The following is a 15318-nucleotide window of genomic DNA, read 5'->3' on the forward strand; positions in this document are numbered from 1 at the left end:
CAATATCCTTCTCCTTAGTGAATACTGAAGAGAAGAAATCGTTCAAAATCTCTCCCATCTCCCTCGGCTCCACACATAGCTGACCACCCTGATTCTCTAAGGGACCAATTTTATCCCTCACTATCCTCTTGCTTTTTATATAACTGTAGAAACCTTTTGGATTTACTTCCACCTTATTTGCCAAACCAAACTCGTATCTTCTTTTAGCTTTTCTAATCTCTTTCTTAAGATTCCTTTTACATTCTTTATATTCCTCGAGCAATTCCTTTACTCCATGCTGCCTATATCTATTGTAGACATCCCTCTTTTTCCGAACCAAGTTTCTAATATCCCTTGAAAACCATGGCGCTTTCAAACCTTTAACCTTTCCTTTCAACCTAACAGGAACATAAAGATTCTGTACCCTCATAATTTCACCCTTAAATGACCTCCATTTCTCTATTACATCCTTCCCATAAAACAACTTGACCCAATCCACTCTCTCTAAATCCCTGCACATCTCCTCAAAGTTAGCCTTTCTCCAATCAAAAATCTCAACTCTAGGTCCAGTCCTGTCCTTCTCCATAATTATATTGAAGCTAATGCTATTGTGATCACTGGACCCGAAGTGCTCCCCAACACATACACCTGTCAGCTGACCTATCGCATTCCCTAACAGGAGATCCAACACTGCCCCATCTCTAGTCGGTACTTCTATATATTGTTGCAAAAAACTATCCTGCACACATTTCACAAACTCTAAACCATCCAGCCCTTTTACAGAATGAGCTTCCCAATCTATGTGTAGAAAATTAAAATCTCCCATAATCACCACCTTGTGTTTACTACAAATATCTGCTATCTCCTTACACATTTGCTCTTCCAACTCACGCTCCCCATTAGGTGGCCTATAATACACTCCTAACAGTGTTACTACACCTTTCCCATTCCTCAATTCCACCCAAATAGTCTCCCTAGAGGAGCTCTCTAATCTATCCTTCCAAAGCACCGCCATAAGATTTTCTCGGACAAGTAATGCAACACCTCCTCCTCTGGTCCCTCCTACTCTATCACTCTAGCGGGAGGCATAATGTGTTACGACACCAGTGATCAGAGGATCAGGATTTAATTCCTGTCACTGTCTATAAACAATCTGTACTTTCTCCTCATGACACATGGGCTTCCACCAGGTGCTTCGGTTTCCTCCCACATTACAAAGACGTATGGGTTATAGTTAGTGAGTTTTGTTGGTGCCAGAAGCATGGCAACACTTGCAGGTTGCCCCCAGCACATCCTTGGATTGTGCTGGTCATTGACACAAACGACACATTTTACTTATGTACAAGGCAATGACATGATCAGTATAGACAGTATACAAGTTTTTCACTGTATATGTGACATTAATAAACCAATTCAAATCTCAGGCTTATCCTTGTAAAATGATTGCTTTACAGAATACTTCAGTCATCCAACACAGATTTACCTTTTCCACCTTTGTGAACTGATTGACTGAGAATTTCCAGCAATATCATTTATATATATAGGTGTCCCCCGTTTTTTGAACGTTCGCTCTACGTCACCTCGCTGTTACAAAAGGCCTACAATAGTTTCTTGTTTTCGCTAACAGAAGGTGTTTTCACTGTTACGAAAGCAGCCGAGCTCCTCCCCCTGAACTGCATTCTAGCTGGCATTGCTTAAACACGTGCCTGTGAGCATCTGTACTTTATGTAGATTTATTTTTTGCATCCGTTAGCAAGATGAGGTCTAAGGTATTGGAAAAGCCTAAAAGAGCGGGTAAGGGTGTTTCACTTAGCGTAAAACTAGACATAATTAAGTGTTTCCATCGTGGTGAACAAAGTAAGGATATAGTGAGTTTGGCTAAGGGTTTGTGGAAGTTGATGAAGATGATGTTGAAGAGGTTCTGGCATCCCATGACCAAGAACTGAGAGATGAAGAGCTGATGAAGAGGAAAGGATAACAATTGAAACCGAACGCAGTAGCGAACGGCCCAAAAGTGAAGTCGTCCAGGAACTGAACGTGAAGCAATTGTGTGAGATTTTCGCTGCGATTGACAATGTTGCAATGGTTGCTGAAAAGTACAACTTTAATTTTGAAAGGGTACGTAGGTTTAGGGCATACTTGCAGGATGGTTTGAGTGCTTACAAAGAACTGTATGATAGAAAAATGCGCGAGGCAAAGCAGTCATGCATACTGTCGTTTTTCAAGCCTTCCACATCAGCCACAGCAGGCGACGAAACTCAACCTTCAACATCGAGGCAGGCAGATATAGAAGAAGGTGACTTGCCTGCCCTGATGGAAACAGACGATGATGAGATGACACCCCAGTCTCCTCTACCTCCCACCATCCCAACCTCCGACGACTGAGTCTAACACACCATCAGTGTGTTCACCGTCTTCCTGATTCTGGTAAGTGAAACTACACTGTACATAAATTATTTCTACTTTATATAGGCTGTGTATTTTTATGTGTTACTTGGTAGCTTTGTAGCTTAAAGGTTACTGGAAAGAGTGCTTTTGCCGGGAGCGCTTGCGCCGTGTGTTCTTGCCGCAAGTGCTGCTGAGAGCACTTGCGTGAGATATTCGCTGCGGTGGACAGCTGCAATAATTGCAGAAAAGTATTCCTACATTATATAGGCTGTGTATTTATCAGATCATTCCTGCTTTTACTATATGTTACTGTTATTTTAGGTTTTATGCGTTATTTGGCATGATTTATAGGTTTTTTTTGGGTCTGCGAACGCTCACAAATTTTCCCCATATAAATAAATGGTAATTGCTTCTTCACTTTACGACATTCTGGCTTATGAACCATTTTTACACAAGGCCTTTTTGATTGTGGAGCCATGAACTTCATCTCCATTCACAGCCACTGACTTCTGCAGCTCCCTCAGTGATGGCTGGCCTCGCAGTAGCCAGTCTTACAAATGCAATTCTTTTACACTGTCTAAGTTCAGAGGGGCAGCTTGACTGTGGTTCATATTTTTTTCACAATGGACTGCACCAAGTCCGAGGTATATTCAGTGGCTTGGAGATTGGTCTTGTACCCTTCCACAGATATGTTCTTCTCTATTATCATTTCAGTTTGGTCTGTTGAAAATTTACCATATTGTGGACCTTACAGAGAGATGGGATATTTATTCTCATGAATTCATTGAAAGCTCGAATTTTTATACAAATTGTACCCGAGGAAAGTTAGCATAGTTATTAAAGGGGATGAATACTTTTACAGTCCCACAATCTTTGTTTTTAATTTTTAGTAAATTGTTGACAGATTTTGGAATTTTTCTTACGCTTTCGACATGATGTCTATGCTTTATAGATTAGCTCAAAAATCCTACTCCAATATATTTAACTTTAAAAAATGAGAGTAAAATGCTAAAATATTTGTGGGGGCTGAATTCTTCTTTGATGCACTGTATGTTTGCACCATTTACCTTTCCCATTTGCTCTAGTCTTTTTCCCTTCCCTTAAGTTGAAGTGGCTCTCCCTGGAAGCAAGAATACTAAGATCAACTACAGGTTAGACATCAGAGTGTCACGTAGCACATTAAACTCTATGTGCAGGTATTGACGCCGACTGAGCGATAACAGATTGTCTACACCCACATCCTGTAACGTGGAAGGATTCCCCAACCTGAAAGTTGTGAAAGCTGGACAGGAAATCTTTTAGATAGGCACAGATCCTTTAAAGGAGCAACTAGTGATGCTGTCAGCGTGGTTACCAATACTGGGGAAGCTGCAGCTGAAAATGTGTCCCAAGAACTACACTTCCATTGCTGGCTATCTAGTCTTCAGTGCACACAATGTCAAGGCTAGACAGAGTGGGTATCTTATTAGCCGCAATTCCAAAGAACTCTATCAAGGCTTCTAACAATGAGTTCAACCACTCAGTTCATGAACCAACCTGCACAACCCTAATCACTACCTCAGTATAGCAACACATGACCACTTTGCACTATATTGACTTTGCTCTTGTTCTAATTATGTTATTTCTTGTAAAAGTTGTGTATACTCTATGTTTAATTTATGCTTCTCTTGTGAATGTTCTGTATCAAGTTTTTCATTGCACCTAAGAATACATGCGCTTGTACATTTGACAATAAACTTGACTTTGAGCTGCAAGATTCCTGAAGTTATCACCCTTGCCTCAGTCTCAATCTCAGATTTTTTTCAACATGTGAACTTGAGGAATTGCAGAGCCAAGATGAGGTTGTGGGCGAGGTTTTGAAGGTGGACAGAGAGAAAATATATCCAGCATCTTGACTTGGGGGAGCATGAAATGGATGAACAGCCAAGTTTTTGAAAAAAAGCACAATCGTTTTTTTTGTGAACACAATAGATACTGCAAACGCTGCTGATCCAGAATAAAGCACGTAAAATGCTGGAGCAACTCAGCAAGTCAGGCAGCATCTATGGAGAGGAATAAAGAGTTCATGTTTCAGGCCTAGATCCTTCATTAGGGCTCCTTGTTTTTTTTGTACATTTTTTTGAATTACCCAAATGTGGTCTTCAGAGCCATGGTTAAATGGTCAAATATCAGGAACAGGTATTCTGTACTCTGCATTATATTTCCTTTTCACTTACTTAATACAATATTAGCAATAACAACATAGGCATGTGTTAACTCCAACACCCTCATGCACAAATCAATGTTTGTGAATGTAAAGAAATGTGCATAGCATTGAAAAATATATGCCTTTCTCTTTAACTGATCTATTAAAAGTAGGGGTTACCTGTAGCTCTTAAGATTGTATTTTTAATTTTAAAAAAACTTTGTTTGGTAGCTTGCTGAATTTTAGATTGGAAATAGAGAAAGCTGTTCTTAATTATCAAAGAAGAAAATACATTTAGTGTTCTGAAGAGAACTGGAAAAGTTCTCTAGGGCTATAGGCATAAAGCAGGATGAGCTGGATTCCATGGACTCAATGGGCCAGATACCTCCCTCCCTCTTATATCATTTTTATGATTCTCAACCTTGAGACAATAAAACATAAGAGCAGAATTAAGCCTATCGAGCTTGCTCTGCCATTCCATCATGGCAGATTTATTATCCCTCTCAACCCTATTCATTATAAACCTTCAGTATTATATCCATGCTTTGGTATTCTAGTTTTGAAATGAATGCTAAAATTGCATTTGCCAACTCAACAAGGGCTCCCAAATCAATTTGAATCTCTGATTTTTTTTCAAAATTTTCTATCTATTTAGAAAAAAGTCCACACCTTTATTCCTCCTTATGAAGTGCATGACCATACACTTCTCCACATTATATTCCATCTGCCACTTTGCCCATTCTCCCAATTGTCCAAGTCCTCCTGCAGACATCCTGCTTCCTCACCACTACCTTCTCCCCCCACCTAGCTTCGTATCGTCCACAAAGCCATAAATTCCTTCAGCCAAAACACTCACATATAATGTGAAAAGAAGTGGTCACAGCACCAACCCCTGCAGAACATCACTGGTTACTGGAATCCAACCCTTGTATTCCTATTTGCCTGCTGCCAGTCAGTTTTCTATCAATGCTGATATCTTGTTAAGCAGCCTCAAGTGTGTCACCAGTCAAAGGCTTTTGAAAACCCAAGAAAACAACATCCAATGACATTCCTTAGTCTATCCTGCCTGTTATTTCCTCAAAGAATTTCAACGATATGTCAAGCAAGATTTCCCCTTAAGGAAACCATGCTGACTTTGGCCTTGTACCTCCAAGTACCTAAAACCTCATCCTTAGTAATGGACTCCAACATTTTCCCAACTACTGTAGTCAGGCTAACTGGCCTACAATTTCCTTTCTTCTGCCTCCCTCCCTTCTTAATGTGTGGAGTGACATTTGCAATTTACAGTTCTCTGGAGCTATTCCAGAATCTAGTGGTCCTTAAAAGATCACTACTAATACCTCCACAATCTCTTCAGCCACCTCTTGGAGAAATCTGGAGAGACAATCTGGTTCAGGTGACTTATCTAGCCTCAGGCCATTCAGCTTCCCAAGCACCTCCTTTTAAATAGCAAAAGCACTCAGTTCTGCCCCCTGACACACTCACATTTCTGGCATACTGCTGGTGTCTTCCACAGTGAAGACTGGCACAAAATATTTATTAAGTTCATCTGCAATTTTTTGTTCCCCATTACTATCTGTCCAGCTTCATTTTCCAGTGGTCCAATATGCACTTTAGTCTCTTTTTTTAACTCTGTATAGCTAAAAAAAACTTTTTGTATCCTCGTTTGTGTTATTAGCTAGCTTACTTTCATATTTCATCTGTTCTATCTTTAGGATTTTTTTTTAGTTGCCATCTGTTCATTTTGAAAAACTTTCCAATTCTCTACCATCCCACTAATTTTTGTTATATTATATGCCCCCTCTTCTTTTATCCTGTCTTTGACTTCTCTTGTCAGCCACAATTGCCTCATCCTCCCTTTAGAATACTTCTTCATCTTCGGGCTGCATCTTCCCTGCACCTTCTGAATTTTCCCCTGAAATACCAATTATTGCAGTTCTGTCATCATCCTTGACAGTGTTCCTTACCAATCAACTTTGGTCAGTTCCTGTTTCATGCCTCTATAATTCCCTTTACTCCACTTCAATACTGATACATTCAATCTTTGCTACTCCGTCTCAAAACTGCAGGATGAATTTTTATCATATTATGATCACTGCCTCCTAAGGGTTTCTTTACCACTAGCTCCCTAATCAAATCTGGTTCATTACATAATACGCAATCCAAAATTGCCATTCCCCTAGTGAGCTCAACTATAAGCTGCTCTAAAAAGCCATCTTGTAGGCATTCTACAAATCCCATCTCTTGGGATTCAGCACCAACCCTAATTTTTCCAATCTACCTGAATACTGAAATCTCCCATGTTTATCACAGCATTTGGTTTCATATTTTACCAACATGGCTAGCTGCCTATCCTTTCAATACAATATGAGTCCTCGAATGTCAAGCTCTTATGAACTTCCTTCAGCCACAACTCAGCGATGCCCACAACATCATACCTGCTAATCTCTAACTGCTATAATATTTACCTCATTGCAAATTTCACGACACATGTCCGAATCTGATACTGCATGCATTCAAATATAACACCCATCCTGTATTCACCTTGCTCCCATTTTACACTTCAACTCATCCCACTGACTGCAATTTTGCCCCATCATCTACCTGTCCTTTCTCAGTCACACTACACACTGCATCGAGTTGTATACCAACTGCCCCATCCTCAGCCCTGTCACTCTGGTTCCCAACCCCCTGCCAAATTAGTTTAAACCCTCTCCAACACTCAGGTTCAGGTGCAACCTGTCCTTTTTTGTGCAGGTCACACCTTCCCCAGGACAGATTGCAATATCTAGAATCTGAAACCATGTCCCCCTGCACCAATTCTTCAGCCACATATTCATCTACAAGTCATCCTATTCTTATCCTCACTGGCACATGGCATAGGCAGCAATTCAGAGATTACTACTCTGGAGGTCCTTTTTTCCCCAGCTTTCTACCCAGCTCCCTATATTCTCTCTTCAGGACTTCCTCCCTTTCCCTACCTCTGTCATTGGTACCAAAATATACCATGACTTCTGGCTGTGGATCCGATCCAAGACATCCCTAACCCTAGCACCTGGGAGGCAACATACCTATGGGTCTACTTTCACGTCCACAGAACTTCACGTCTACTCCTCTAACTATGGTATTCCCTATCACTAGTGCAGTCCTCTTCTTCCCCCTTCTCTTCTGAGCCACAGCTCCGGAGTGAGTGTCAGAGACCCAGTTACTGCGGCTCTCCCTTCATCAGTATCCAAAGTGGTATACTTATTACTGAGGGAAATGGCCACAGGGATATCCTGCACTGGCTGCCCATTTCCTTTCCCTCTCCTGGCAGTCACCCAAGTACCTACCTCCTACAACTGAGGAGTGACTACCTCCCTGTAGCCTCTATCCTCAGTCTCCCATATGAGCTGAAGGTCATCCAGATGTAGTTCTAGTTCCTCAACACAGTCTCGAGGGAGATGCAGCTAGATGACCTTCGGCTCATACGAGAAAATTCTGTGTCAAGATATTACCCTGATTCCACTGTCCTTTGTATCCAGTTTTGGATCTTCCACTGATGACATCATCACGCACTGCTGCCTCTCTCCTGAGCCACTGCCTGAAAATTTCTACTTCAACCTGGAGCTCTCTCCTTACCACACATCACCTCTTTGGGACTACATCTGTTTAAACTACTTTTTAAGCTGCTGCCTTATGAGATCTTTTTAAAGAAGATAAATATAATTATCTAAATCCTGGAAAGTAGCAAAAAACAATTAACTGCCAGCATCATCAGCCTTTCACATTTGGGTTTACTTAATTTTATATTATCAGAAGTTAACTTTTGTTTCTTTAACAATAATCTGTACTTAAATATAGTGCAATTAATCTAATACAACATCACATGGTTCATCAGAGGTTTAATATCCAACATTTAAAAGGCAAATGATAAGAATTTTGGCTATTCAGGCATGTTTTAGGGCATGCTAAGCGAGATAGTTTGGGAGAGGAGCTTAGAGAGGAAATTCCAGGCTTCAGGTCTTGCACATCAAAGGACAGCATGTAAAACAACGAAAGTAAAATGAGAGACCAGAACTAAAGTGCAGATATCTCAAAAAGCTACAGGGCTGGAAAAGGATTTGCAATGATGGAAACTGTGGTGATGGGGAAGAAAAGGCGGCTTTTGAAAGCAACAATACATATTTTAAACTCTGTTTTGTAATCAGGATGTAACATAGGTCAATGAGTGAAGGCATGATAAGTGCAAGTTAGGACCAGGACAAAAAGCTTTAGCAATTAAATACATTGCTTAATTTTGCGCATTAAAAGCTTCAATAAAGTTATACATTTTCATAGATGCTTTACAAAAGCTTATTTTAAGATCAACATCATCTTTTACTCATCTGAGAATACTTATTTTACAGTTATTGAAGGCCCAGTTTCTGCTGTAATTCAAAAATAAAAGCATAATCAATTTGATCCTTCAGTTTGTGGAATTTTTAAAACCCTCAAAATGATAACATATGAAACAAATTCTGGCAATTAGCTTTTTATGTGATTGCTGCATAATATGTTATTTTTAAATTACGCTTTCAACACTGGGCATCATTAATAATTTTTTTAAGTACATAATCTAAAACATCTGTAAAAATCTTGGCATTCAATCTGTAATTATATTACATTGCCTGAGTATCTTAAAAAAAATTAACTATCGTCTCAAACTAGCCTAACAATACCCTTCCACAGCTCAAAATGGCATAGTTTTGTACTGTGGTATCATCTTCCTGCGATCACATTATGGTAGTCCAAAGCTCCGAGTACCAGAATCCTTGTACAACTGATCAATTACAGCTGTTGATTTAGTGACTGAAACTTCTCCACATCTGCTTCTTGCTTAGTTAATGGTTCACTTCCAGGTCCTAAAAGAACTGCAGCTTTCTTTCACCAGACAGTGCCTAACTATAGCTATGTTGCCTCTACACTGCCTGTCTCGATCAGTTTGTCACTCAATGTACAATGCAAATCCAAGTGACTCACATCTGCCACTGATCGACCCAATTCGTGAGCAATCTTTTCCCATCGACCTGGAGTACCCCCTGGGAACTTAACCATACTTCTTGTCAGCTGGCTGAGGTCCTCTTCTGTCCACTGAGGTGCCTGTAACAATGTTCAAAATAACAAGGAGAAAAAGTCACATAAAATGAATTAAATTCACACATGCACACTGGCAATTAGTGACATCGCTTCATTTAGAACATTAAAAAAATTGAAATGAATGACATATTTATGCAGCAGCAACTTTGAAAGAATACCTATATTTAGAGAAAATAACCCCATGCAAAAGTACCATCATCTTGACGAATAATATACAAGTATATTCTTAAGATGAAAAATCAGCACAGAAACAAAATTTTTTTTTAAATACCCTCATGAAACATCACAAATTGAATGTTAAAAAATTAATCCCTTAAGATATAAATACTTTATATATAATAATCTCTGACCCTAATAATGAACAACCATGTATCATGGGGTTTGTATTACTAAGCCGTCAGCGCAGAGTGCAGTCACAGAGGTGAGTGACCCCAGGGACTATCTCCACAGCGACCACAAAGCCTCTTGCTGACACTAATCCTCGCTGTCATTCTCCCACTGTGCTCAAACCACACTGACATCCGCCTGCTGCACTGTGAGCTTAACGGGGCCTTCTTGACTTTTCACTGCTGCCCCTAATCGATGGTTCAAACATGCTCCTTTCACCATGTCCAAATGGCAACTTCAGTCATAATAAAAGCACAGTATCCTATAAAGTGTTTCTCGACAGGCCTAGTCATTTGCATTAATTTGCAGAGTGGACTATGTTATTCAGGCTTCTGTTTTACCACCACACAGAAATTGATAACTGAGCATAAATTTCAAGTCATTACCCAAATAAGATTACCCTTCTGTATTTTCATTACTTCCTACACGACTCCTTACCATCTGAATTTATAAAGGCAACTACCATTTTTAGAATATTTGTCACTGTGCCCTCAATTAAATTAAGTGCAAGTAAAATCATTTGGGAAAAAAACCCGTAACATCCCATGTTGAGGGAAATAAGCAGAAGATATTTTAATGCCAACATAGCTTCTTAATCACATAAAAGCTTTACTTTAAATTCAGTTAATAATTTACATGTGAATTGAAAGTAAAGTTCTTAATGAACTTTCTGGATACAATTACCACAGTACTTGATCATTAATTTACAAAATTCATGCAATGTTGGGAATCCACACTTTAATTTTAAACATTCAAAGATCAATTGACTACGAAAGAAACAATCCACCACCCAAAAAGCTGATGAACCTCTTTTTAAGATGCAGATTGCTTTATTAGTTTCTAACAGTTCACAGTTATGCCGACGGTGATTAAACATCACTTCTTATACTTCAAAAACAAAGCAAATTACTAATATTTGTGCAAAAAAAAGTCTATCACTCTTAAAGTCATTGCAAAACTGCAGCAATCTCACTTTAACTGCATTTTGACACCAAGTTCCTTGAAAGGTTCAAGCCATTCTGCAGCTGTTTGGTGATATTTTGAATAAGTTACAATTCCTTAAAAGTCTTTGTATGGCTCTAATGTTTACACTGCACCTTTGCCCTAAACCAGGTCATATCTCACAGTATCATATTACACTCCAGTGCATGTGCTCAATGCAGTGGGGCCAGAAAGAAGCAGGAATTCAAAGTAGACATGTTTTTAAGAGCTGAATTTAAAGTTTCACATTACGGACAGCTTTTGACAAGAACTGAATTGGAGTTTCTGTTGCAAATCAAAGAAGAGCACATGAATATTTAGTTAAAGCATGTAATTATAATCTAACAATTTCTATTTGCCTTTTTCAGATTGCTGCAGTGATAAACCTATTAAATAATTTCAGACCAATATTCTTTGTGTGATTGTCAAATATAAATTGGTTGACAATATTCAGCAATCATAGCTGGACAATTGTTACTCACCATTGGTCTTGTACATTTAGCTCAATATATTTTAACCAAAATAGTATGCTTCATATTCCCCTTACAGCCTGAGCAGTTTATACTAATAGCAGGTTAATTTTAATTAACAAAAATAATAATAAATTCTAATTCTAGGTGCATTTACAACACTCCACTGTTTTCCTTTACAACAGTTGATAACACATTAAATGAGTTTTGTACAAGCAGGCCGGGCACTTTCTGGAATATTATACATAATTAAAAGATTCCAGCTCAAGAATGACATTTCAGAAATTTTGTTTTGTATCAAACATAATCCGAGCAATATGGGTAAGTTGTAAAAGCTTTCAGTTTCTCAAACTGTATTTGCATTTCATCAAAATAGATGCTGGATATATTTAATTTTAATTTGTATTAACATCCTTTAATTGGCTTAGTAAAAGCAATACTTGAGTTATATACAGAGAATGGATTATGAACACAATTTAAAAGTCATTTTAGAAAATACTTCATTCTCACAAAATAATTCTCTCTAGCACCCTATTTAAAAAAAGAACAATTATTTCAAGTGAGCTAAAATTTAACCAGAATGTTGTGTCATGCTCACTGTTTTTAAAAAAAAAATCACAACTAACAAGTAAAAAGTTAACCAAGGACACACACAATGGCACTGCTGCACTGTAATGGCTGCAATCCATCCTAAGTGATTAATTAAAAATTCCACAGAAACAGCCAACTGTGTCTCCAGACAGAATGAATACTGCAGCACAAACTCCTTATAATCAGGAGTTAAATAAGTTTTCAAGGTGCTAATTGCATGAGCAGTTTCTTCCTGGTTTAACACTGAACCAAACATAGCTATTACAGTCAAATGGAACCCAAGCATGCTGTTTTGTTGTTGAAAGCCTTGCGCCTCACAATTTCTTTGGAACCAAGACCCAAAAATCCATCCCTGCAGTACATCAAAGTAATGGCAGATGCCACATGGCGAGGAGACAGCTGTCATTATTACGCTTGCATTCTAATGCGACAGTAGCCTGCTCAGATATGTGACCTCAACCCAATTAAATGTTTCCAGAACACAATCTCTGCACTGATGGGAGACTAGATTTACATTCAGTACAAATGCCTCAGCCATATTATTTACTACATTTAGGCAATTTAAAATAAAACAACCAATTCATTAAACCAGCAGGGTCTTGTTTTATGTACTCACAAGTCTGTTACCCCTCCTCTATTTAAAACATTTTCGGGATGGCTGTGCTTACATAAGGTACCAGTACCCCTATTAGGAAAATTACTTTTTTATTTAATTAATTTATTTTGACGCTGTTTCATTTTCTGAGTAGGACACTTTGAGACAATAAGAAATATTTAAATTGGATTTTAACTACACAATATTGAGTAGAGCAGGCTTCTTAATTTTTTTTAAACAATGCAAATATTTTCTCCTCTTAAAAGTTGACCAGGAATACTTGGCTCTTAAGAATTTTAAATTAAATTTGTGACTCAAAGGATTCATTTTACTTAATAAAAATCATGATCCCAAAGAGTCTGTAAAGACTGTCGCCCTAGGGGGTCCCAATGGGCTTAAAAATGACTGAGACAAAAATGATAATCATTAAAGGATTAACAGAAAAAATCATTATAACATGCTTGTGCCAACTGTAAACCCCAGACTAAACAGCATTGATGCATTCAATTTGAGCACAAATTCATTAGGTGCACGAAATATAGACTGCATCCACTCAGATTTCATTGCAGGAGATTGCTAATCATTTCAACAATAGGGCCATTTGAAAGAGTGCATAATATTGCAGAATGATTACTGATCCTTATTCTAGCTGAAACCATACCAACTCTATCTGGTACCACATTGACATCTGCCTCTGTGCTCACTAGCTGCACACAGAAAAAAACAATGCTTCAACAAAGAGTATTGTTTCTGGATTCGAAAGATCAGAAAGAAAATCTGTCACTACTCCTGACACTACTCACGTGATAGGATTCAGTTTACTCATCTTGTGCCCAAGTACAAAACATTCAGACTGCTACTTGAAGAGAAACAATGTTTGGTATATCCGCACATCTAAATATTCTACAGGGTAATGTGCCAGGAGTTTCATGTTGACTTCAAGACTCTCAATTTTCTGTTACAATCTTACACAAGGGAAACTTGTTGAATAGAGAGATGATGACACAGAAGGAGTGAATAAGAAAACAATCTTAAAAGGTCCCTCAAGAAGATGTACAGAAGCACTACCTCATACACAGGATAACCTGAATGAAAAAAACTTCACCACCACACTGCACAAAAATTTCTACTCATTTTGGCTTAATTAATAGCAAAACTTCAAGCTTATATTAATACAAGAGATTCTGTAGATACTGAAATTCCTGAGTAACATACATAAAATGCCAGAGTCATGTATTGCTTCAGCAAGTCAGAAGCATATATAGAGGCGAATAAACAGTCAATGTTTCAGACTGAGACCCTTCATCAGGACTGCCGGTTTGCTTATTAACAGTTTATTGTTAGGTAAACGGCTTAATGATTTAAAACACTTAGGCAAGGAGGGTAACTTAAGATACGGATTATGAATTTATAGTTTTTCTTGTAAACAGAAAGACTGAATAGCTTATGCCTGTTCTAATAGGGTCAGAAGGTGTTGAATCATTGTGGACAGAGCTAAGGAACTGCAGGGGTAAAAAGACCCTGATGGGAGTTGTATACAGACCCCCAAACAATAATAAGGATGTGGCATACAATTTACAATGGGAGTTAGAAAATGCATGTCAAAAGGGCAATGTTGCAATAGTCATGGGGGACTTCAGTATGCAAGTAGATTGGGAAAATCAGTTTGGTGCTGGATTCCAGGAAGGAGAATTTCTAGAGTGCCTATGAGATGGCTTTTTAGAGCAGCTCGTGGTTGAGCCCACTAGGGGATCAGCTATTCTGGATTGGGTGTTGCGCAATGGATCAGAATTGATTAAAGAGCTTAAAGTAAAGGAACCCTAAGGGAAAAGTGATCATAATATAATTGAATTCACCCTGAAATTTAAGAAGGAGAAGCTAAAGTCAGATATATCAGTATTGCAGTGGATTAAAGGGAATTACAGAGACATGAGAGAGGAGTTGGCCAGAATTGATTAGAAAAGAACACTGGCAAGTATGACGGCAGAGCAGCAATTTGGAAGCAATTCAGAAGGCACAGGATATACACAACCCAAAGAGGAAGAAGTATTCTAAAGGAAAGATGACACAACTGTGGCTAACAACAGAAGTCAAAGCCAACATAAGCACCAAAGAGAGGGCATATAATAGAGCAAAAATTAGTGGGAAATTAGAAGATTGGGAAGCTTTTAAAAAACAACAGAAAACAATTAGAAAATCAAAGGGAAAGATTGAATACGAAAGCAAGCTAGCCAATAATATTAAAAAGGATACCAAAAGCTTCTCCAGATACAGTACATAAAGTGTAAAGGAGAGGCAAGAGTGTACAGATATTGGACAGGGAGCTGGGGGGTGGGGGGGGGGGGGGGGGCTTGGGATGAGAAGTGGGTCTCGGCCTGAAATGTCAACTGTACTCTTTTCCATTGATGCTGCCTGGCCCTGCTGCGCTCCTCCAGCATTTTGTGTGTGTTGTATGGATTTCCACTATCTGCATTCTTTCGTTTTTAGATGATTCAGCTTGCTCCATTCGACAAAGTTCTCCACCACGGCCCTGTATTCATCATCCTGTCCTCCCTTTATACAGCCAACTACTGGTGAGTCATCAGAGAATCTCTGCAGATGATATGACTCAGTGTTGTATCTAA

At 38.7% G+C, this 15318-nt stretch overlaps 1 protein-coding gene across 3 annotated transcripts in view; it reads right to left on the reverse strand.

Annotated features, from left to right (window-relative positions):
- The window catches only part of dnajc1 (DnaJ (Hsp40) homolog, subfamily C, member 1), a 206258-nt gene that overhangs the window by 23078 nt on the left and 167862 nt on the right, over positions 1 to 15318 (reverse strand). For all 3 annotated transcript variants that reach the window (XM_073054644.1, XM_073054645.1, XM_073054643.1), the window contains one exon: positions 9554 to 9673. In XM_073054644.1, coding sequence (XP_072910745.1) covers positions 9554 to 9673 — 120 coding nt within the window. The remainder of the gene's footprint in view (positions 1 to 9553; positions 9674 to 15318) is intronic.

This window comes from Hemitrygon akajei, chromosome 8, assembly GCF_048418815.1.
Source record: "Hemitrygon akajei chromosome 8, sHemAka1.3, whole genome shotgun sequence".
Classification (NCBI taxonomy): domain Eukaryota; kingdom Metazoa; phylum Chordata; class Chondrichthyes; order Myliobatiformes; family Dasyatidae; genus Hemitrygon; species Hemitrygon akajei.